A 25,898-nucleotide genomic window follows, 5' to 3' on the forward strand; every position below is an offset into this window, starting at 1 on the left:
AGTATGAACTCAACATGTATGAGAACAGCTCAAGTTAGAATGCTTAGTATGAATTCTTGCTCAGTCACACAAGCTCTGTGACTTGGCCAAGTTACAGCATCTCCTTAAGATGGTTTTCTCAGCCATAAGACAAGGCTGAAAAATACCAAAGTGGCAACCACCTCTGTGATTTTTGTGAGGATTAAATGAGATAACACGTGCTCCAAACATAGCATACTAAATGTTCACCATTCTTGTTTGGATAGTTGAAAATGGCCACTGTAGTCCTAAACATTGGATACAATTTATCAGGTAAGTTTATATTACATCCTCTTTGTACCAAGTGTTAAGTATTTGTTATTTTGTTTAATCCTTGATTAACCGGAGGGAATGTTATAATCACTTAAGAATCAAAATTAGTTATAAGCTGGAATTCACCTGTTAATTTTGTTTTGAAAGTATCTTGCCTAGTACTTTAGGGAATAGATGTTTAAAAAAAATAGTTTGAAAGAACTGAAACTCTGGGGGATTTTGCATTTTCATATTTCTGTCCTATTTTAGAAGCGGATCTGGTACCCTGAGAACACGAAACTAGCAAGTAAAACTCAGTACCTACCTCCTTCTGGCAACCTTTAATTTCTGAACATTCCTCTAGTTTCTTTAAAACATCCTGGGTAACCAAGAGTGCGTCTGAGAAGATACTTTCATTTTCTAGAAGAAAATTCACCTGGCAGTGTTTTGTCTCATACTCTGAATGTAAAACAAACAAAAAGAAAAACTCAGTGATTCGTTACCTGAAATGACTTTTGAAAGAAGCTTCAGGTCATAAACTGCACTTGTCAGTCATGCAGCACACCCGTTATCAGTAATAAATAGAAAACTGTGTCTCTAACATCTTCCTTCTTTGTGCCATCCTCATCCTGGCTAAAATAATGGGCAAGTATAAAAAATGGTGCACTGTTATTCCAATATTGCTTTTCTGCTTTGTAGTTCAGCTTCAGATTTTTAACTCTCACAAACACAGGTACTTTTACAGGAAGAATGTTCTGGTAGGAGTAATGTATTAGGTTTTTATATCCTACCTAACAGTGGTTTTTGGTAAATTTATCAATGAGACAAAAAAATTCATAAAGGTCATTGAATCCAGTCATGGATGATAGGATAGATTACAAAACAACTATTACACGTGTATTACCTGGTTCTGTGCTGGCCTCCTTCACCTCACTGAAGGCTTGGACAACAGGGGCGGAAGGACAGATTTCCGCAGTGAGCGGAGTCTCCGCTGGGGCGTCAGCATCCCCCTGACGCTCCCGGGCGGGGGAAGGACCCACACTCATCTCTTGTGCAACCGTACAGACGGCTTCCTGCGTCTCGGCCTTCACGGGGGAGGTACCCTCCCGGGGAGGAGGCGGCTCTCCCGCACCCTCTGAAGAAAGGATTTCTACTTCTGGCTTCTCCGACTCCTTCCTGGATGACTCCAAGGGTGGCACGGAGACATCCCTCACCACCTGGCCCTGAACAGAGCAGTTTACAAGGCTACTCAGAAGATTTTTACAACTAACAGCCACGTCAAACATCTGGAGGCTGTCGGCCAGAGAGATGATCTTGGAGAAGTTGTGCTTGCCCACAGGCAGTTTGCCGGTGTACATCATCTCTAACAAGAGGGCGAACTCCTCGGGGCTCACCACGGACGCATCGATGGAGATGGTGTCTGTGTTGTCCAGCAGGGTTTTGAAGAGGAGGCTGGCGGCAGCCAGGACAAGTTTGTGGGCCCGGAAGTAAATGGTCCCAATGGAAATGGTGCAGTCACAGAACTGCTGCTCCTTGCACAGCGTGTAGAGCTGCTGGAGCAGCTGCCGGCTGTAATTGGGGAGTTCCATCGCATCGGCTCTGCCTCGAGGCCAGCTCTTCCTCTGTTCTTCCAGGATCTGCTTTGTGAGGATCAGCACTAGATCCTAGAGAAACCGCAAGAGGCCATGTTAATACTTCACAACACACAGGGAAGTGCCTTGAATGAAATATTAAGGCAATCCACTCATTCATTAACAAATGTTGCTTAATATAAAGGGGCTCTGAAGGCATATGCCATAGAGGTGTAACATCCAAATGTACACCCTGCATCCTACAGAAATCCCGAGCAGAGAAATTAACATAAAAACTGGCCTTTGACACGCAGCAGAAAAAAACCCAGAATACTTTCAAAACCCTAGGCATAGACTCACTCAGGGAAAAAGGAAAATATAGAAAAGAGCTCACTATTGTAAGCTATATGAGGAAACATGAATGTGAAAGGTAAATCTATAAAAGCTAACAGTAGAAAATGTCAAAGGGTATCTTTGAAGCAAGGGTAGAAAAACTTTTTAAACTACAAGCCAAAAAAAAGGATAGAAGAAAAAAAAGGTAAAGGATAAATTTGACTATATTGATATTAAAGGTTTCTGTAAAGAACTCTGTAGATGTAAATTAATAGACAAATGGACAAATGGTAAAACTAGAAGATAATATTTGCAAAGTTTAAAGGCAACAAAGAATCAAATCTAGACTACTTAAGAAGTTTCTGTAAATCTTAGGGAAAACATTGAAATCCAAGTGGAGATGGGAAATGGGAAAATTATATAACTACACAATTCAGAGAAGGAAAAGCTTATTTAATGGATAACAATTATTGTAGCAGTCATTGTTACAACACATCTAACATTTATTTGATAAGGCGTATGCTGTAATTATCCCGTTATTGATGGGCAGCCAAAGGCCAAAAGAGGTTGAGTAATTTCTCCAATGTCTCACAGTAACGGGTGGTGGAACATGGATTTGCATCCAGGGCACCACTAGTAGGTTTACAAATTGATACAGTTGTCCTGGGGGAAAAAAATTGGTAATATTTAATTAAATTTTTTGTGCATATTTGCCTATGACCCAGAAATCATAATTCTAGGTATATATCCTAGAAAAATTCTCACATAAGAAAACATAGGCAAAAAGATCACTGGAGTATTGTCTGGGGTAGCAGGGAGAAGAGAGGCAATTTAGATGTCCATCACTAAAAGAATGTGTCTATGACGTATACTAAGGAATATAGTGCAAAGAACTGCCAAGTAGTTATTCAGACCAAAACATAGATACATCTTAAATAACCAGTGTTGTGTAAAAAATGTAAGAACCAGAATGAGATATAGCGCATGACACATTTACATTAGTCAAAAATACACAATCAAAACAATCCTATATGGTATATAAAGTGACATACACAGCCAAGGACATTTTATCAAATATATGTACGAGTGGGTGCTAGGGGGAGGAAAATGGGAGTAGGGGTTAATGAAAACTAAACTCAGGCAGCCTGGTTCTGAGGTGGTTAAAATTCCACTGCCTCTCTGTAATTAAAAAAACAACAACATAGAAGATGAAAGAAGGGAGACAGAGTTAAAGTGTTCCAAGGTCAAGGGGATGACAAAAACAATGATTAACTTTAACCTTTGTTAAGAGATGTATGTTAACAGGTAAGGGCAAAAGAGAACAGGAACTAAATAAATATTTTCAAACAAGAGGTATAAAAGGAAATAAAAAAAATGTGATTGATCCAATAGCAATTAAAAAAAGGGAAAAGGGAAGGCAAAGAAAGTGTTTTAAATAAAAAAACAATTTAAGATGGTAGAAATAATTCCAAATGCATTAGTAATTACTATTTTTAAAAAGGCAGATTAAACTTTCTTGTGAAAAGGCAGAGAGAGCCCTGGCTGGCCTAGCTCAGCTGGTTGGAGTTTCATTCCATGCATCAAAGAATACTGGGTTTGATTCCTGGTCAGGGCACATGCGGGAAGCAACCAATTGATGTTTCTCTCTCTCTCTCCCTCTCTCTCTCTCTCTCTCTCTCTCTCTCTCTTTCTCTCTCAAATAAATAAATAAATAAATAAATAAATAAATAAATAAATAAAAACAAAAAAAATTAAAAGGCCAAGAAATTCTCCGTTTGGATTTCTAAAAATGGGGGGGAAAGCACCCAGCTATATGTTGCTTTTAAAAGAATAAAGTGTGGGTATATTTACTCGTAAAACAGTGTTTAGCACATGATAAATACTACATGTGTTAGCTGTTATTATTATTACTAAGAGAAGATGTGAATAATTCTCATTATATGGATTTTTTAAAAATATATTTTTATTGATTTCAGAGAGGAAGGAAGAGGGAGAGAATCGTGGATCAGCTGCCTCCTGCAAGTCCCCCACTGGGGATCGAGCCCACAACCCGGGCATGTGCCCTTGACCAGAATCAAACCCGGGACCTTTCAGTTCTCAGGCTGATGCTCTATCCACGGAGCCAAACTTGAAGCTAGCTATCTGACATGACAGCTGAAGTATCTATCTGTAAATAAACAATTAAACTATATAATCTTTGTAGACCACTTTCAGGTATGTACTACTGTTACTGAGGAAAACACTAGTAATTTGAGGGCTGCGGAAATATACTATAGAGGCTAAGTTATACTTTCCTGATCTCACAACTAAAATGTAAAAGCCTCTGACTTACATTTTAGTGAGTTTACCCCAACCTCCCTTTGCAAAGATGTTAAAAAGAGGAGAGAGAAGATAGCATAGCTAGAATGTCACAAAAGTGTGCTTTGCAGAGTTAAGAAACTATAGTGTAAACACTGCATGTTGGAAATCTCTAAGGGAATCCTGTAGATTCTCATATAGAGGCAACCTAAATCATGTTATTAAGCACTTCCTGAAATTGCTAGTCTTGGGAAAATTGTCAAAGGTCCTAGGGGGATACATTTAAGCAACAAAAGAGCACCAGAATGATGAATGTTCCTCAAGGAACGATATTAAAGCCTCAAGAAAAGACCATACTGATATAGAATAAATATACATTGAATAAACTTAATTGGTTGAACCAAGTGCTGCATAATGACCTGAAACACAAATGGGACTTCAACATAAAGTGAAAACGAGGCCAGCTTTCTAAAGAAAGCACATATATATTTTTTATCTGTCTATCTATCTATTCATTTACAGTTTTATTCTGTCTACTTCCAAAAACGAATTGGAAATTTGAAGATTCTTTAAGTTATAAAGAAACAATAGTCACAGGAGAAAAAAAACACAAAACACAAAAGTAGCAACAGAGTCATAGTTGGTAGAAGCTATAGAATCCCTTTAATGAACACAGAGGAATATAAAAACTTACAGTTTTGATATGTACTGCTTAGTTTAATAAAATAGATGTTCTGAAATCCACAACTGCTGGCAATGTTCTTAGCAAAGCACACAGACAAAGGCCCTCACTGCCACTACGGAGAGTAAGAGACTCTTCTGTGCCTCAGTAACTGGACCTGCCATTCCCCCATTCACTGTCCTTATTTTCTCCTAAGTCAACCAATAATTTATGGGCCAACTGCCTACTATTTACTCAGCACATTGCTAGGTGCTATGTGGGAGCCAAGTGAAATAAAACAAGATCCTTGGCCACAGGGAGTTTGTAATAAAATTGACCTCACACTGAAATGATCGAAGAACAAAACTCTTAAGAGACTCAATCCACATGAGACAAGAAGAGGGAAAGAAAGAGGAGGAGAGGAAAAACAGATCGATCTGAGTGAGTGGCAAGGAAAGGGAAAGGGATGGAACAGGTAAAGGTAAGTTAGGTAGAATTTCAACAAGCAAGAGGGAAAAGGTAAAGAAGTACAGACTGAGGGAGAACCATGAACCCAGTCCAAAAGAGAACACTTGGCACACACGCTGAAAATAATGTATGTGCGCAGGCAACAGGCACTGAAAAGGTATCTGATAAGCAGGTGCCGTTATGATTATGGACACTGGACTGGCTAGAGAGTGTCTCCAAGAAGACGTGTGGAGTACAGGGCTGCCTAGATTGGGGAGGCCAGAAAGTGAGCAGAGGAGTTACATCTACTTGAGGGAGAAGCTTCTGAAATAAAAACAAAGTGACAGGTAGGATGGACTAATGAGGAAAAGCGAGCAGAATGTGAAGGAAGAATGGACATTCTATATATATTATCTACAACTGGACAACATGGAGCAGAAGCTGGGCCCACCTCTGCTAGATTTCTGTATTCCAATATCCTATAGAATCAGAGGGTAATATGCAAATTGACCCTCCCACCCTCACACAAGATGGCTGCCTCCATGTGGTCAAAGATGGCTGCTACAAGATGTCAGACAGGGGAGGGCAGTTGGGGGTGACCAGGCCAGTAGGGGAGGGCAGTTAGTGGCAACCAGGCTGGCAGGGGAAGGCAGTTGGGAGTGACTGGGCCGGCAAAGGAGGGCAGTTGGGGACAATCAGGCCAGCAGGGGAGCAGTTAGGCGTCGATCAGGCTGGCAGGCAGGCAAGCAGTTGGGAGTCGGCAGTCCCTGATTATGAGAGGAATTCCAGATTGGAGAGGGTACAGGCTGAGCTGAGGGACACCCCCCAGTGCACGAATTTCATGCACCGGGCCTCTAGTCCTATATAATAAAAGGCCAATATGTAAATCGACCGAATGGTGAACGACTGGTCACTATGACGTGCACTGACACCAGTGGGCAGATGATCAATGCAGGAGCTGCCCCCTGTTGGTTAGTGTGCTCCCACAGGGGGAGCACCACTCAGCCAGAAGCTCTGAGCCAGGCTCATAGCTGAGGAGTGCAGCAGTGGTGGTGGGAACCTCTCCTGCCTCCACAGCAGCACTAAGGATGTCCGACTGCTGGCTTAGACCCGCTCCCTCTTGGTTGAACATCCTCCGAGGACTCCTGGACTGCAAAAGGGCACAGGCTCATCTGAGGGCTGACACCCACCCCAAGTGCATGAATTTCATGCTCTGAGCCTCTAGTTCCATGATAAAAGCCATTCTAATATTTATCAGGGTTCCTCTACTCTGCTTCCCTAACAATTCTGTACTCTCCTTGCAGAACATCTCTCAGGGCCTAAGACATTTCTCTTATGGTTTTGTTTGGTGCTACCTCACCTGCTTAGAGCATTTTTTCCCCTTACTGTTGCTAATCCCTATCTCCTGAATAAAATTTTTACTTCTCTTGATGTTTTGGCTCTGCTGAACCAGAAAGCTAGATGGGACCTTGCTGAGCCCTATTCATTGCTTTCGCTACTTTATCTATCATGTACTCTTGTCATGTGACTAAATGACCTTAGTGCAATCTCTTCCTTTTTTAAGGAAGGAAACTGAGGTCCTGAGAGGCAGAGTTGCTCTTTGATCTGAGTCAGCTTTAACCCCAGGGCTGTTTAGTATCACACAAACAACCAGAATTAGGTGAAATAACAGGCACTCTCAAATAATTAGAGCAAAGATCACACATTCTGAAACAAGAAATGGGGCATTTGCTCCACACAAAGAGATGATTTAAAATGTAAGGTATCTAAGGAATCTGCTAAGTTAAAAGGGAACCACTAGCAATTATTTCTGAGAACGCAAGGAGGATTGGTAAGGTTAGAAAAGGGTGACTGTAGCTTTTAGCAGGCCCAGATTTCTCAAGTTCAAAAGCAGCTGTCATTATTCTCTTATCTTACACTGACAGCCTAAAAGGCAGCAATTTATAGTGTAAGGGATGAAGATTTTTGTATCTGACACTCTTGGGTGTATGGTAGTATATTTTCTTATGTATCATCATGGTTGTTTCTAATGTTACCATCACTACCATCATCATTCCATCCCAAATGCTAGTCTACTCCTGTTCCAGTCCCTAAGATTTGCAGCAACATTTGACCGACCTGTGTGCTTTCCTGAGTACAGCCTGGTCTCTGGGGAATCCAGGTAGACAGCACAGCTCTGAAGAACTCAGCACTCAAAATTCTAAAGCAGCTGAATCAGGCAGAAAACACACTGTTGGGGATTTGGGGTGCTGTCTACTGAGCTCTATGGCAAAAATCAAGTAAGGATGATGCTATGATAATAATACCTTGCTTATATACTGGGATTTGTGCCTCATCATCCCATTTATCCTCGAAGACTAAGGTTCAGAGATGCCAAATGCCTTACGATAGGCCACAGAGTTAATAAGGAGCAAAAAAGAGCCCAAGTCTCAATTCTCAAGCTATGGTTCTTTCCTTTGTAATGCGAAAGCCTCACTGAATGCCAAGGCTTAGCTACCACTTCTGCAGATCATTCTCCCTTCCAAGAGCTCAGCAGCCATTAAGAAGTATAGCTGCCAACTCTAGGTCACTTAACAAGTACACTTACAGCCTCCCTCTGAGGGAACTGCCCCACTGACTCAAGAGACTATATTGTTCTCAATTACCAATTCATGTCTCTCAACAAATTAGTCTTAATGATATTTTGCTCTCTCTTCATATTCTACCAAATTATACTAGAATATTAATCATCAAATAACCACTAGTAAGAGCTACTAATAATTAAGTACCTTGTTATGTTTATAAGAACTTTTTACGTGTTACCTCCTTTGATACTAACAACTTGGCAAAAACGTCAAATCCAATTTAAAACAAGTTCTGATAGTGAAGAATTAAGGAACAGGCCTAAGATCACATAGTAAAACAGTAGAGAAACTGAGATTTTAATCCAGCCGGCCGGATTCTAAAGCTCATGTCCTCTGTCCACTAGAACATTTCTCAAGCTTTCATGTGGGTAAGAATCATGGGGGATCTTGCCAAAGGAAAGATTCTGATCCAGAAGTACTGGGTGGGGCCTGAATTCTGCATTTCTAATAAGCTCCAGGTGATATGAATGCTGTGCGTTCTAGGAATCCTCTCTGAGTCACAAAGAACATGACATTATCTCTTCCCAAATCTGTTTTTCACATCTAATTATTATGCTTTAAGCAACGCTTCACCTCTAAAAAAGTTGCAAGTCAAATCCCTTTTTTCCCCCCATCTGCCCTTGGCTCCAGCCTGAAAAACCAACTCCAGAATAGCTCTGGGAATAAAACATACAAAATATGGAAGCTTCCAATAACCAGGCCTTACTGACTAGCGCTGTGGCCTGGCACCAACCTGAACTCCTTTAAAATGCATTTCAGCAACCTGGTCCTCCAGGACTAGCTCAGCTTCCCTAGCTGCTGCCCAAGTAACTAGAGGTCAAATTGCTCCCCATCTCAAGTTAAGTGGTCCACCGAGCCTGGTCAAGCCTTGGAAGGGCCTTAGGATGGTAAGCCACTTGATAAACGAAAGCTGAAATGCATACAGTGAAGAGATCTTGGTTCATGACATTATATATGATCTACTGTGGCATATCCTTCCTGGCCACTGTGCCACCAGTCTTCCCCCACAGAATCAGACAACTCTACTTATCCTCCATAGCCTCCTACTCAGATCCCCTGAAAATGGTATTAAAGAGCATCTTAAGGTCTGTATTCTCTTTCCTAGTATCAAGTCTAAAATTAAGAATCAATATTAAGTGCTGCCTTTTCATTTGGTAAAATCAGGAGAGCCTCAAAGGGCTTAATCACAAATTCCACTACCTGCTCTGTCCCCATGGGTGAGGTCCTGCAGCCAAGTTATCTTTCTTATAAAGGGACCAGGTGCAGTTCCTGTTTATCCTTGAGCAGTGGGATTTAGTTCCCTATAGCCCCAATTTTTCAAATAAACCATTCACATCCTCTGGCAGGAGCCAGAGGGCACTCGATCCTCTTTAGTTACAAAGCCTGCCTCCCACAGCCCCTGGTCCCGCTGCTCCTGAGTACAGTTGCACCCTGGCATGGCTGGCTGGGTTCTCCTTTGGGACCAAGTGTATATGCTTATAAACTGCTGTCGATCTTCTCTGTCCAGGGTCCTGTGTTGTAGGTTCAGCCAAAACCCTAGGATTAGAATCCCTCCCTTGTCACTGGGATGAAATGGAGGTCATTAAAACATATTTTTTGCCCAATCCACCAGTCTCTGCTCTTTTCACTTCTTTGAATCTCTTGAATGCCTTTGACAGGACCTCAACTACCCTGATGGTAATGATGTCCAGCACATGTTGATCAAAGTCTATACACTTTCCCATTTATTTCCCTGACCCTCCCTCTGAGGCAGAATACCATCATTATCTCTAATTTTCAGGTGAGGAAACTAGTGACCAACAAGGTTATGCAACCTGCCCAAGACTCACAGCTAATGAATTTGGGCAGAGCTCAAATGCAGATCTGCCTGGCTCTTAATGACCACCTTAGCTGTGACATGCTTTCTGGGCTCACTGCTGTCATTCCTCAAGGCCTCTCACAGACAAACACACTGTGGGATGCCAACAGGAGCACCTGCATTTGAAGCACCTTGTTTCTCCGTCGGTCTCTGTTGAAAGATGGATGGAGATGTGTATCTGGCACACGGTGCTGTTGGAAAAGGCCAGCTGACTGGATAGGTGCCAAGACTCTTCCCTCGATGACTTGAACTTAAGGTCTGGTTTGGTTGTCAACCTTACGGATACAAAAACCCCATCCTATAGAAGTCTCACAGTTAATTGGACTTGGGGGGGCGGGGGTTAGATAACACTGTCAAAATTTATAAGAACTATAAATCAAAAAGTCAATTTATTAGTTCATTTACTAGTGAAATATGCCTACTCTTAGCAGTTATCTGTAAAAAAAAAAAAATAAAAAAAAAATTAAGGAGTGAGGCCAAGAATCATCAGAACGCCTTTTAAGAATCACAGAAGAGGCTATATTCACTGGAAGCCTGATGCATCTGTCTTTCCATGGAAGTAGATGCCTGGCCACAAGACTGGGCAGGTAGAGTCTGAGGGTGAATGCACACTGTACAGGAAGCACCAGCTGCCATTCTATCTTTTCACCTTAATCACTGAGTTTCTAGACTCTTCTGTGGCTACCGTCTCTCTTTGGGATGGTTGGACTAAGCTTTCTCCTTGAAGTAAGCCTGTGTGTGTACCTAATAGCAGTGACCATGTGCCAGTTTTTCAGACTCTGAGAATGTAAGGAGTGCCCTCCTTTGCTCCTGCCTGGGCTTTTCTGTTGGTGCTCCAAACATCTATCTATAGCAGATCACAACTCCTCTTTCCAGGAGTCTAAGCCCAATGAAGCTTTCAACTCACTTCAAACTTACCCGCCTTCTAACTTCCATCTGGGTCATCCACCTTACACTGGCTATCCCACACACTGTGTGATCTTAGGAAAATTACTTAACCTGGGTGGGGCACAGTTTCCTCGTCTACAAAATAGGAGTCTTAATTGTACCTCTCTCACTGAGTTGTTAGAAGCTTTCTTAAATGAGTCTACACACTTAAAGCACCAGCACTAGGAATACACTCAATTAATCAATAAGCTACTGGCCATCATCACCACCATCATCATCTCCACTACCACCTCACCACAGATTCTCAAAACAGAGACACAGCAGATTAAGGTCCACTAGAAAGTAACGATTACATTCAACTATTCTTTTTCCAGACTCTCAATTTCCAATGGAATTCTTCTTTTGAGTCATTCTATAAAATAGCATGATATAAAACATCCAAGTGTTTGGCATAACAAACTGCTAGTGTCCTCTGATCTCAGACTAATTCAGAGAAAAGAGGGATTTATCTGCCTTTGCTCTGCCGTTCTGGGCCATGCTGCTCTGATCCAATAGTTCATCCAAGACAACTCTCAACAGGCCAAACTGCAAAATCTCCCCAGCAACACATTCATCTCATGAGTGACTGGGGACAGTGACTGCATCACATCTGGGTGACTCTTGTATCCTGCATCGAGAGCCTTATCAAGCAATCATCACTTCAGAGCTCTCACATCCAACCTCTCAGGTGTTAATAAAGACCCTTGGCTGGTACCGATAGACTTTTTGCTCTGACCTGAAACTGTGGATGAGTCCTGAGTTCTCACCAACTTGATTATGAGAATACTTTTCTTCAACAGGGAATAAATCTGGACCAACACAATGCCAAATTCTAAGTTGAGAGATACTAGTATAATGTGAATATCAAAGCACTCAGACAAATAAGAGACCAAGCCAAGCCTTGGGACTCCAGAGGCTGTGTGCTTACAGTAAAGGTTTGGAGCATGGGCTCCAGACAGACAGACAGGGAGTGAAGTGCAGCTCTGCCCCCTAATTATCTTTATAACTTTAGATAAGTTGCTTAACCCTCTAGGCCTCAGTTTCCTCATATGTAAAATGGGGATAATAGTTATCTCATGGGGTAGTTACAAGCAATAATATACTACTGCATGTAAATGAGTCAATATACATAAAGGACATTTCCTGTAACATTTTAAACATTCACTAAATGTTAAAAGAAATAATAAAAATACACCTGCCAAAATATGTTTTTATATTTCTTAGGTTGGATGGTCAGTTCACAGATGTACTTTTTAAAAATCACTCTGCCTCATAATTGTATATATTACCTATGTATCTTCTATATATGCAAATATTACAAAAATTCTTCTTTAAATGTCTTCTAGACAATCCATTACTAGTTTCATACAGCTGGTCTGAGATGGGAGTCAGCTAGGAAAGGGAATGAGGGGGTTAGGCCTCTCGTAGCCTTAAACACACTGAAAATGGGAGGAGATACAAAGAACTTCGGAAATCACCTGGTTCAATGCCCACATTGTGTAGATGAGAAACTGTTGAGAAGTCAAGTGTTTTTAAGACCTTCTAGTTAACTAGTGACAGAAATGAGGCTGATCTTGTTACCCCTGTCTGAGCTATCTATTCTAAGTGGAAAGTAATGAGGAGGACATTTTGGAAAGGGAAAGGGGTAGACATAGTAGTTTGGAAGGGTTAAGGAAGCGACCTAATAATATGTAGCCAACGCTTACCAAAATCTATTATATCCCAGGCACCATGCCAAGAACTTTGCATGGGTTGGCCTTATGTAATTTGTGCAAAACCTGTGAGGCAGTTACTATTATTAACTCCACTTTCAACTGGGAAAGTGGAGGCCTAGAGAGATGAAATGACTCGCCCCAAATCACAAAGCCAGGGAGTGGTGGAGTAAAATGAACCCACACTGTCTGACTCTGGAGCTGGAACCTTACCACTCACTGTACTTTGCCAACCTTGAGAATTTAAAAAGCAGTTAAGCTTTTGATCCTAGAGTCTTTCTCCCACTTTTTTTTTTTTTTTTTTTTTGTAACTTCTTTGTTCAGAGGCACTACAAAGATAAAAGAAGAGATTTTTAAGTAAGAGCAGATGACATTATTTAGCATTTACTTATTCTGTGCAACATGAGGCACCATACACACATTTCTCAAGCCCTGGACTTGTCCCAGGCCACACAGCTGGGCTGTGAAACGCATGCAGCCCCAGCATGACTCCAAGGCTGCTTCCCAGCCTCATCAGTGGACAGTGTGTCCAGCAGGTCTTTACCAAGTTCAGCCAAGTGCCCTTACCTGCGGTTTGACACTGCAGAGAAGAAATTCAGCATAATCTCTGCTCTCGGGTAGCATATGGCACAGCTGAGAAGAGACCACCTTCAGCTTAATATCCTTCCTTTCTTACATCTTAGTAGTTAAGTAGCAGAAACACAGAAGAAAATGAACCGCTAGCTCCCTATAGTACTGTCCTACTGTCCTACCCCACCACTCAGGTCAGCTGACCTTTGGTACCTCTGTGTTCGTTCACAGAGGGACTCCATTCTCCTCTCTTCCTAGTGCTGTAAGCTTCTTCTTTTGTCTTTGAAGAAATGTGAATTATTTTCATCTCTATCTTTCTCTCATCCATCACCAGGGAGTATGACAAGAGGGTTAAATTAAGGAGCTAATAAAAAATGTAAAAGGCATAACTCCTTTATTGTTTTTAACTTTGAGAAAGAGCCTATGGAGTCTCCAGTATTTGCTCAAAAATGTTCAAAGGAAGACCTGGAACATTTCACCCTCAAAAATTTGCTGCCCGGGAAGAAAATCCAGAACTCCAGGGGCCAATTAGTCTGCTGTCTTGGACTTTGACCTTGGAAAGTCTCCCTGTGGATTGAATCTGACTGGAACTGAGGGCAGTTGACAGCAGAGTGGTGTCTGGGTGGTCAAATTTAATGACTGCCAGGCCTTTAGTGCAACATTTAAAAGTTATAGTACCACAGTAATGTCAGGGCTAAATGTATAAGAGCAATAAGTTTCGCTGTTAAACTTACAAGTTCCTATTATGGTCCTGACATCATGCTAGGAGGTGGGCACTCAAAACAGAGGCAGTCCTTTAAACATTAACTCATCAAATTGCACTAATAAAACTGGACAAAGAGAAGGCAAGGCGTGAGCAGAGCACACCAGAGGAGTAATGACGGAGGGCTTACTATTTGCAAATGGCAAAAGTGAAGGCAGTATCTGTGACATGCATTAGGAGGGACTAATAAAATATTACCAGTTTGAGTTTGAAATAGTGGCTCTCAGCTATCTTCCTTCTTTTTCCTAGCCAGCTGGTGTTAAAAAACAAAACAAAACAAAACAAAAAAAAACTTTAATAAGGAGCTAAAAACAAGTTAGCTTCTAAAGCTGACTTTAGCTTTGTAACCTTTGAGTCACTTAACCTTTCAAAACCTGCTTTCTCACGTGTAAAATGGAGTGAACATGTGTATGGGAGTTCACAATGCTATTCTCACTTTTGTATGCTGGAAATTTCCAGTTTTAAAATGGGAATAATTATACCTATTGCTTAGCTGCTGTTATGGATTACGTAAAATAATTACGTAGAAACACCCCATTCAGTGCCTGGCACTTTGTAGGTGTTCAATAAATGGTAATTGTTATTACCAACAGGCTACCTTTTAAAGTTCTGGGAGGGGAAATAGAGAACAAAATACTATGAACCAGTGGGTTAACAGCTGCAGAGTGCAGACTTATAGGTCTAACTAGAGGCATGGTGCACAGAATGGTACACAGTAAATTTGGAGTATGTGGATGTATGCAACTTCTCCGAGACGTTTTAGAGGAATCTTAAGAATTTTTTTTAAAATTAAGAACGGAAGTCTAATAAACTGAACAAGAAGCATACAAATTTTATATAAGGAAAACACAAAGCACTCCTGAAAAATCATAAAAGTAACCCTGAGCAAGTAGAAAGACAGGATAGGACAAATTCAGTATCAGAAAGATGTCTGTTTTCCCTAAGCTGGCTCATAAATTTAACATGATCTCAATAAGAATGCCATCAAGTTGTCTCCTCCTGAAATTAATTATAAAGTTCATATTGCAGAATAAACAAGCAGGAATAGCCAAGAAAACCCTGAAAAAGAGAAATATGAAAAACAACTAGACTCTAGGACGTATAGCAGAGGCCACTCATCCAAATACCACCAGAGGTCAGGCAGGTGTACAATCTCTGATGTTTAAATGTAAGCAACTAGTTGTTAAACACTATGTGGACCAAACTCTGGCCTACAAAGGATTTCTACTGAGGCAGCAATTTTACAAAATAGCCTAAGAAAAAGATTTAAAAGGTATTTCCTTCCACTTATTTCCCTTCGAGCACTAATAAACCCAGAAATTACATCTATGAAGTGACTTTCCCAGGCGTCTTAGTATTAGAGAAGTTCTGAGTAAAGTTGTTTTCAAAAAGAAGCTCTTTACTTCCGGTACAGACAGAGGGACTCCGGGACAAAGCAGTCAGGCATCCTCTCTTCCTTACTCCTGTCTCTGCCTCCCTTTTCCTCCTCCCCATTTCCCTCCTAACCCTCATCTCCTAACTCCAAAGAACTGAATCCACCTGTAAGAAGTTGATGCCCAGAGCCAAATAATTAGGCTGCTACTGCTCTTCCTTTCACCAGTCTGAAGAAACAAATTCGGTATCTGCTAACAAGGCTGCAAGACAACCTGCCCCCAGTTCACCAGTCTCACCTACAATAAGGGCAAACAAGGATCTCTAAGGGATTTCTGGAGCACCTCATTGGGTAAATCTCCCTATTACAAATAAGCATCCAACTATGCTTGACTGCTTTAGGCAGGAAAAAAGGCTGGAAAGATAATTTCAAAACTCTGAGATCAAGGCCATACAACTCTAGAAAGTAACTGTTTCCAGAGAGTCTCATCACTACTTCCATTTGGTGATGTGACATTTCGCTGTTGGCTCTGCACCCTTTGAGGGGTTAGGGACCGAGATCTGATTAATGCAGTGGGCTCTCTCCCCAGAAAAACAACATTCACACAAATTTGCAGGCAAAGGGTTCATGGATCCCTTGCAGCTGGGCCATTCACCCCGGATTATCAATCCGTGCTGGAACACCTTTACTTCCCCGAAGGAAATGAAAGACTTGAAGTCATGATTTTGAGGACCTGACAGCATGATTTGGAGGATAACATTAGGAAAGTGTAAAGTTAAGTTCGCTTTCTTTCCTTTCCCTTCTCTCCCTTGAGGCCTGCAGGAGTCTCAAAACTGCACACCCTGCATGACGTTTAAAAAGTGACAATCTCACCTTTGAATTAAATAACCTTAATATTTAATTTTTCCTCTCTGTGATTATAGCTTGCTTTATCCACATTATCAAGTTGATGACTTTAAAAGGCAGGCTATTGGAGATCCAGATACCATATATCCCAATCCAATGCCCTTGTAAAAATCAAAGCGCTCACTCAGGAAGAGTTGAAAGAGGCTGAGGGTCACCGCCTGCCCCCAGGGTGCTGGCACAGGCAGAACTTCAGAACGGTAATGTAAATACGCAGTATGAGGCAACAGGGCATACCAATTTGTTTTTCAATCTATTTTATTTCAGTTCAAAGCCTCGCTGCAGACAGGCAGTCCAAGAAAATAAGCCACATTTTAGTTACACTCAGTCTTCCTCAATCTCCTAAAGCAGCTGAGCGTTGTCCGAGAGTGGCTCTTTTTCCTGCGCTGCCTGTCTGCAAGGATGCTTTGAACCGAAATGAAATAGATTGAAAAACCCATCAGTATGCTCGGCTCTTCCTGCAGTTTTATATTACCCTTCAAAGCTAGTGTTACCACCTACTCTTTACTGGAACCCGACAGACCCAAATCACAGAGTGAAACTGCAATACTTTAAATGTGAAGGTCCCACCCAGCCCTAAAATAGCCATTTAATTCGGGGCTTGTTGTTTAACATTGCATTAACATGCCACTCTCTGTCCGGCTCCGTGCTCCATTTGCCGGGCTGGATCATATCTTCTGATGACATGTGCCATCTGGTCACTGGAGACAGTTGAAAGCAAACCTTGACGCTGCTCATCTTATATAGTTTGCTCCATTTATCACTGCCTCGGTAATTTTCCATGTTCATGGCCCAAACATCATATAACATTTACCTATTTAAAAAGTCCCCTACTTGCTTTAAACAGGGCATTGAAAATAATGCAACATTATTTTGAAAACTTTTAGAGGAAACCCAAGTCATTTGCAAACAAATTTTGAAATGACCTCCAACTAGAGTCTGAAGCCTATCATTTTGTTAGCATGCCTCTTTCATGTGTGCAATGGAGGAACAAACCGTTTCGAGCTTAAAATGCCAAAATGATGAAAAATGCTCTAAGTAGACATTTGTATGATTAGGTTGAAAAAATTTACATCCCAGTTGGATAAGTTCAACTCTTAAGAGAAACATTAAGAAAAAATACGATTTGTCCCTCTTCCCTGGAAAGACAGAAACACATACACACACCCCATCAATTTTGTCTATAATATTCTTCTGGATTTTTGTAATCATTTACCATTTTACATAAGTTTCCTTTTGGGGCCAAATATCATTAGTTTCCTCTGATTGGGATTTGCAACATATATAACAACAAGAAGACTCGGAACCTATTTTTGCATGTTCTCTAACGTAGTCCACACAATAACCTTTAAGGAGGTACCATTATCCACATTTGGCAGATCAGATAACCAATCTGTAACTGGGCCGCTGGCATGCAGCTCCATCAGCAACAAAGCTATGCTCAGGGCCAGGGCTCCGGACAGGACTGAGAACCACAGCACAATCACTCATTTCTTTCCGTTCCACAGCACCCCAAGTTCTTGTCAGCTTACAGGCTCTAAACCTGCTAAAAAGTCCTGCCTTCCCACTTCTCTCCCTTTTCCCTCCTTGCTGGGCTGGATCCTTGTCACTCAACAAGTTTCAGCTTAAACTTTTCCAAGAACCTCTCAGGGTAGCACTGCTTTGTTTCCTTTATTAGTTGCCACCATTTGGAATAACTATTATTTCTTCACTGTCTCAGACGCTGTTTTAGGTCCATCTTGCTTACTATGGTATTCACAGGGTCTAGCACAATGGTGTCTGGCACAAAGTAGGCACTCAAATGTTTGCTCAGCGAACAGCCTGGACTTGTTTATTTAATATTTACCAGATGACTGGCTGTGGGCACTGGCTAGCAGCTGATACAAAAGACTGCCCTTGAGGACCTCCCACATGGGTAGAAAAGACAAACAGATGGACTAACACAGGGTGGTGAGTGTGATCAGTTCAGGTTCAGATCCCAGCTCCCCTATGCATGAGCTAGGCAACCTTGTAAATCTCTTGAGTCTCAATGCGTTCATCTTTAAAATGGTAGTATTAATACTACCTATGTCATAATGTTGGTGTGAAGATTAAAAGATAACCCATGCAAATCAAGCACATGGTATAAAAGGAACTCAAAGAGCTCTGGGCAACACAGGGATTAATAAATATTAACTACTCATTTGTTATGATGATGCTCTGACAGCTGTATTTGAAATTATCTTTGTTTACTTGTATACCATTTGTCCAAGCCCCTATATAATTTAAAAATCTGTGGAAGGACAAAGTTTACATTGGTCCTTCACCATTGGATCATCCCTACTACATAGTAGGTGGACAACAAATACTGAATGATTTATGAATGCATGCATGCAAACATAATATTCTGAAACCATTTGTTAAATTAGTGATGAATATGCCGGGGTGTGGAATGTGCAGGAGGCAGGAGATTAATGATTCTCTCTCATCATTGATGTGTGTCTCTCTCTTTCCCTCTCCCTTCCTCTCTGAAATTAATAAAAAATATAGCAAATAAATAAATAAATTAGTGATGATTAGCTAGGTTTGGGAACTAGGCATCTAAACTAGAAAGTGGAGTGTGGCAAAAAGTTCGAAGATTTTAGCCAAGTAGATATTTCACTTTGGGGTTGTAATTAAACCTATATAAACCACACAATAGACTTGGGTACAATTCCAAAGAAGAACCAATAGCCCCAGATTGAGAGAGTTGAAAGAATAAATTGAGCATATGGCATGGGTCACCAGGCAGGGGGCTTCCAGGCATGACCTATACAATCTGTGATCTGGGACCCCCTTAAACCACTCAAACTAAGATTCCTCCTCTTAAGTAGAAACATGGACACTTGCTTATAAAGTGTTAGCACAAAAATGCTGTGTATGAATGTACATAAACCATCTGACTTCTGGTAGGAGCTGGCTGGATGGTGTCGTTGTTATTTAAAGTAGGGGAAACAATTCGCACTTTGACTAATACATCATTAAGACCGGAATAACGGAAGTCCTAGTGTTCTGTCAAACAGCTCTCTTGCAAAGGAGTGCAAGGGACGGTGTACCCAGAGTTTCCCATTAGGTGTGAAGTGACCGGAGAAATCGCTGGACAACATCGACCCAGACTACGTGTGTCTAGGGTAGGGGTCGGCCCCCTTTCTGTGAGGGGCCAGCCAGCCAGATATTGTCCGCTTTGTGGGCCAAGCGATCGATGTCACGCAACGCGGGACTCTCCCAGCTCCGCTCCTGCAGCAGGAAAGCCGCCACAGACAACACATAAACAATGAACATGGCTGTGTTCCAACGAGACTCCCTTTATGGACTCCGAAATCTGATTTCATATAACTGTCACAATTCACATGAAATATTCTTTTACCCTCCCCCCGCCCCCCTCTCCGCAACTCAACCATTAAAAAATGTAAAATCCATTTTCAGTTTGGGGAGGGGGGCGTTGGGGGGCGGATTTGGCCCAAGGCCAGATGGCCCGCGCCTGGCGAGGGGACTCGGCGGGGGAGGGGGAGGGAGGACCGAGAAGATCCGCAGCCGCAGCGCGAGGCCGGATCCGCCGAGGAGCAGGGTGCGGGGCCGGCCGGGGGAGAGAGGGCCCCCGCGGCCGGGTGGGCCCAGCCGGCACCCGCCGCCTTCCTCCGCCGGAGGTTACAGCCGAGCCTGCGCCCGGGTGTGGGCGGCTCCCGGGGGTCCGGGGACAAGGGGCGGCTGGGACGGAGCAGAGCCCGCGGAGTTCGACACGTAGGAGGGTCTCCGTCCCTATGATCCCCTCATTCCGGGCGCCTCTACAGCCTCGGCTACCGAAGGGGTCTCCACGCTGAGTCCTAGCCCCGTTTCTATGGTTACCTGTTCAGCACCGATTCAAACTGCCGTTCTTTATTGACAGCGCCATAGAGGACACGAACACTCCTGCCCGAAGGGAACAATAAAGATTTCTCCATTCAACAGCGCCGGAGACGCCGCAAGGCGGCCATCTTGAGGCTGGCGAGGAAGGGCTACCAGCGAGGAGGGGGAGGCCCAGCCTGCCTCACGCGCCGCTGCGGTCACGTGCTGGGGGCGTGCCCCGGGGCGGGGCCTGCGTCGCTCACGCGCTCTCCACCAATGGAAGGCCGAGTGCTGGCCGGGCCGCTCGCCTTCGCTCCTCCCCCCCACGCTTCTAGGAAAGTTCTAACCGGGTTCCACCGTCCCTCGCTGACGCAGCCCTGGGGTTTAGGATCTTATTTCAAAGAATGGTGGGAAGGTGTACACAAAAGATCTCTCTCCGTTTCCCCAAAGCATTACGTTCACGTGCAAGTCGGGGACGGGACCTGGGGCTGGTCCCCGGGCGTATTCTCATTGGTGGAGAGGCTTCACACCGCTCAGACGTGATTGGCTAACAGGCCCGTATCAACCAATCGTGGTGTCTTGAAGGTATTTTTTTTTTCTTTTTGATCCCGCCTCTTCTCCCAATTTAGTATTTAGGGTTTGGGAGAAAACGTGTTTATGGCAGTCTATTTGCTAAATTCCTGTACCTGCACTTTGTTACACAACGGTTAAGGTGACCAGACGTCCCGCTTCTGGCGGGACACTCCCGATTTTTAACAATTTGTCCCGCGGCGTTTTAAAAAAAAGTCCCGATTTTTGGAAAGCGGGACGTCTGGTCACCTTACTATACATCCCACGTTGGCGCTCCCCTTGCCGGCTGGCCTCACCCAGCCCAGCAGATGAAGCAGATGCAGACATCCTCAGGCACATCAAGCCGGGTCCGCGGGCCCCTCACCCCGCGCTGCACACCGTCACTCTGACCCGCAGCCACCTTTCCAGTCCCTGCCAGTCATGCTGCCCAAATCCATTGTCTCCGCGCCAGGCCGAGCTCCCTGCGTGCTGCAGCTGCTGCCTCCACAGTGTGAGCATTCAGTCATGGCCACACTGACTCCCACTCCATCACCGTTCTTAGCCACAAGTTCAATCCACGGGGCAGAACGGTCACCTGCATTGTTGCTGTCGGTGGCCCCTCATTTTTGCCGTCACTGTCTGAGATGCAAACACTGTGGTCAATGACCACCAACGTCAGTGGTGGCTGAGGTGGCTCCAACTAACCCACCATTTCTGAAGTGACTATTACATGCCAAGAATACCGGGGAGAACAGGACATGGTCCCTGCCCTGGTAGGAGGTAACACAGCCACTACCACGTCTACAGCTACTAACAAGTCATCACCCATCCCACTTTACTCTCCACCAGGCACCATGCCAAGATCTTTACCTAGATTATCTCATCTAATGCTCATAACCACCCTATGAGGTGGGTCACACATCACACTCTTATCCCCTTCTATGCAGGAGGAATCTGACTCAGAGAAAGAAAGTAATTTGTTCTAGGTAGCACAGCTACTAAGCAGTGGAATTGGGGTTTAAAACTAGGAAGTCTGACTCTAGAGCCTTATATATATATTTTTTTACCCCAGAATAATGACTTACAGTTTTTACAAAATATATAGGTTCATTGTGAACAATTCCTGGATTATAAATAAATAAATAAATAAATAAATAAATAAATAATAAATAATACACAAGAGAATTAAAAGCAGAATCACTATAAATCTTACCATTTATTGGTGACATTACATTACAGGGGAGTATTTCTCCATCTCTGGGCAGTTATATGCAGGTAGATAGATGGACGAATAATGATAATAATGACAGTTCCCCCCCCCCCCCCCCAGTGAGCACTGTGAGCCGGATGCTGTGCTGAGTGCTTTCCATCCATGAATTAACACATTTACTTTACTCAGAAATGAATAGACAGAATTTTATTAAAATGAGTTCATTTAACAGATTCAGGAGTCACATCCGCAGCCAGCCACCTGGTGGTGTTTTCCCCAAATCTGGTTCTTTTCTTGGTCCTTGCTGTCTCCTCTCTGCCTCCCAATCCAACCTTAAGCCCAGCGTCCTTGGGCTGCAAAAGCCGAGTCTTTAAATAGCATCCTCGCACAGCTGCTGCCTGGTCAAATGTCTCTGCTGCTCCCCAAGGCGGTGGTGTTATTTGTAGAAGTGAATTTTGCTAGAGGCTCAACATATGCTCTCTGTTTCTTAAGAGTAGGTATCTGGGCCGTGGCATTCTTTCCCCTGGCTTTCTTACGTGTTAGAATTTCACTCCCCTTTTCGCCAATCCATCTGAAGCTTGGTTTTTAGTTCTTGCCCAGTGGAGACCAGAGAGCCTCCAAAGAGGATGCTGTTGGAATTTGCCAGGTGACTCAGAAAGGTCAGCTGCCTGCTTATCCATCGGGGATGGCCAACGACAGAGAAGGAGAGAGATTGCCCCGCTCCAAAGGGGCTGTCGGCCGACGAGAGTCTGGAGCACTTCAGTGGTTCTGGCTCTACCATTATCATATACTGTGGATGAAGCCCTTGCCTCAGTTTCCCCAGAGGCAAAAGGCACTCCTGCATTTAGAATGATGAATCCTGCCTCACCCCTCTGGCTCCTCAGCTCAGAGTCTAGCCCACCTACCACTCCCTGCCCCATTGCTCAGGTCAGACACTTTTGTTGCTCAACCAATCACCAAGCTTGTTGATTTTGCCTCTGAATATACTCTCTCCGTATCCACAGGCAAAGTCCAAATGACCTTTACCTTTCACCTACTGGGATATCCTTCTGGTGCGGTCTCTGTTTCTATCCTTTACTTGGTTCTGTGCACAGCACACCAGCCCCGTCTTACATTTCTTTTTTTTTCTTTTTCTTTTTTTAAATATATTTTATTGATTTTTTTACAGAGAGGAAGGGAGAGAGATAGAGAGCTAGAAACGTCGATGAGAGATGAACATCGACCAGCTGCCTCTAGCACACCCCCTACCGGGGATGTGCCCGCAACCAACGTACATGCCCTTGACCGGAATCGTACCTGGGACCTTTCAGTCCGCAGACCGACGCTCTACCACTGAGCCAAACCGGTTTTGGCCCGTCTTACATTTCTATTAGAACCAATTTTATAAACGTATAATAAAGTTACACCCAAGACAATCTACTCATTTAAAGTGAAATTTTGGGCAGTGTATACACTTGTGTAACGAATTGAAACATAGGACATTTTTATTTTATTTTTTTAGAGCAGTTTTAGGTTCACAGCAAAATGGAGAGAAAGGTACAAAGATTTCCATAGCCTCCTGCCCCTACACATGCATAGGCTTCCTACCATCAACCCTCCCACCAGAATGATAAGTGACAAATGTGTTACCATTGCTGCACCTCCATTCACAGATCATTGTCGCCCAAAGCCCATCATTTACATTAGGGTTTGCTCTGGGTGTTGTACATTCTGTGGGTTTGGGCAAATGTATCCACTATCCTAGTGCCAGACAACTAGTTCCACTGCCCTAAAATCCTCTGTGTTCTGCCTATTCACCCATCCCTCCCCCAACCCCCAACCATTGGCAACCACTGACCTATCGACTGTCTCCATATGGTTGCCTTTTCCAGAACGTCATATAGTTGGAATCACACAGTATGTAGCCTTTTCAGATAGACCTCTTTCACGTAATCACATACATGTATGTTCCTTCTGTGTCTCTGCATGACTGGACAGCTCATTGCTTTTTAGTGCTGAATAATATTCCACAGTTTATCCATTCGCCCACTAAAACGTATTTTGGTTGCTTCTAAGTTTTGGCAATTATGCCTACTGCTGCTATAAACATCTGTGTGCAGGGCTTTTTGTGTGTGTGTGGGGGTGGGGGGAACATGTTTTCAGTTCACTTGGGTAAAGAACAAGGAACACAATTGCTGAATCCTATGGTAAGGGTGTGTTTAGTTTTTATAAGAAACAGTTCATCTGTCTTCAAAGTGGCTGCACCATTTTGCATTCTCACCAGCAGGGTATCGGAGTTCCTGTTGCTGCATGTTTCCACCTGCATTTGGTGTTGTCAGTGTTTGGGATTTGGGCCTTTCTAATGGTCGTATTGTGGTAAATCTCATTGTTATCTTAATTTGCATTTTCCTGATGACTGTTATCTTAATTTGCATTTTCCTAATTTGCATCTTTTCATGTGCTTACTGGCCATCTCTGTGTCTTCCGTGTGGTGTTTGTTAAAATCAGGTTGTTTGCTTTCTTATTATTGAAGTTTAAGAGTTCTTTGTGTATTTTGATACTAGTTCTTTATCAGACTAGGAGAATATATTTTCAATATATGTGACTGACTTTAATATTGAAAATGTACAGCAAATAAGAAAAAAAAGGAGGGGGAGAATTCTATATAAAAATGTGAAAAGGGAAAGATACGGGCAAGCAATTCACAGAACCAGGAAACCAGAACAACTAATAAACAGGAAAAAGAGATGTCTAACCTGACTAATAACCAGAAAAACGCAAAATAAAGTGAGAAATGGATACAACTTTAAATCCAGAGATACAATACGGGGTAACATCAAACTGCCAAAGGTGTGGGGGAAATACAACCTTTATGCATCACTGGCAGGGGAAGGCAAAACTGGTGCAGCCATTTTTGGGACCAATTTGAGGCCTTTAGTGGTAGGGATAAAGGGCATTCTCATTCTATACTGCAAACCCTTGTGTATAAACACAGAGAAATTCTTCTTTAAGTATACATCTTCTTTAAGAGAGATGTTCAGGGACGTTTATTGCAGCCTTGTTTATAATAACAGAGCTGGAAATAACCATTCTTCGATAAGGAATTGCTAAATAAAATGGAATATATGGAAAGAATGGAATAGAATGCAACAGTCAAAAGAAGAGGACTAGACCTACATTAATGAATATTAATAGATTTCAAAGAAGCAGAATGAGACATGCAACAATGTGTCACCTAAGTACATTAAGTATACTACTACCATCATATGTTGTTCATATAAATGCATATCTATGTATTTAAGATGTAAGTGTATTTATAAGCTATAAGTATAAATAAAATGGACAGAGAACCTGAGAACAGTGCCTATGGGGCAAGGGGAGTGAGACTGGAAATTGAAGATGAACAGAAATTTTTCAATTAAAAAATAAAGTAATAATCCTATATAATAAAAGGCTAATATGCAAATCAACCAAACTGCAGAATGACCGGTTGCTATGAGGCTCACTGACCACTAGGGGGCAGATGCTCAATGCAGGAGCTGACCCCTGGTGGTGAGTACACTCCCACATGGGAAGCACTACTCAGCCAGAAGCTGAGGGCTAGTAAGTGCAGCAGTGAAAGTGAGAGCCTCTCCCACCTCCGGAGCAGCACTAAGGATGTTCAGCTGACAACTGATGGCAGGGAGCAGGCCTAGCAGTCTGTTGGCCATCCCCTGAGGGCTCCCAGATTGTGAGAGGGCACAGACGGGGCTGAGGGACCACACCCGCCAAGTGCATGAATTTTGTGCACCAGGCCTCTAGTAAATAAAATAAAAATAAATAATAAACGTGTGTCAACCTGGGGCAAGACTGAAGCTCCTTACGTATAGATCTGGGCTTGGTTCCTCTTGAAAGCCACAAAACTCCCGGTATTACAAATAATCAATGCTCCCAATATTACTTGACTGGCTGGCTGACAACTCCCCAGATGGAAAATCGCTGAGTCTGCTGTGAAGCCTCGAGGGATCT

The 25,898-nt window shown here is 42.9% G+C and overlaps 1 protein-coding gene across 1 annotated transcript in view; it reads right to left on the bottom strand.

The window, feature by feature from the left end:
- ZBTB40 (zinc finger and BTB domain containing 40) overlaps positions 1-20,306 on the bottom strand; it is a 58,373-nt gene extending 38,067 nt beyond the window's left edge. The window contains exons 1-3 of the mRNA XM_084874833.1: positions 20,174-20,306; positions 1,175-1,934; positions 596-729 (exon numbers count right to left, since the gene is read on the bottom strand). Of these exons, the coding sequence (XP_084730959.1) occupies positions 596-729; positions 1,175-1,859 (819 nt within the window). The 5' untranslated portion in view covers positions 1,860-1,934; positions 20,174-20,306. The remainder of the gene's footprint in view (positions 1-595; positions 730-1,174; positions 1,935-20,173) is intronic.
- Between the last annotated feature and the right edge of the window lie 5,592 nt (positions 20,307-25,898).

Source organism: Pipistrellus hanaki (genome assembly GCF_964339955.1).
Source record: "Pipistrellus hanaki genome assembly, chromosome: 2".
Taxonomy (NCBI): Eukaryota; Metazoa; Chordata; class Mammalia; order Chiroptera; family Vespertilionidae; genus Pipistrellus; species Pipistrellus hanaki.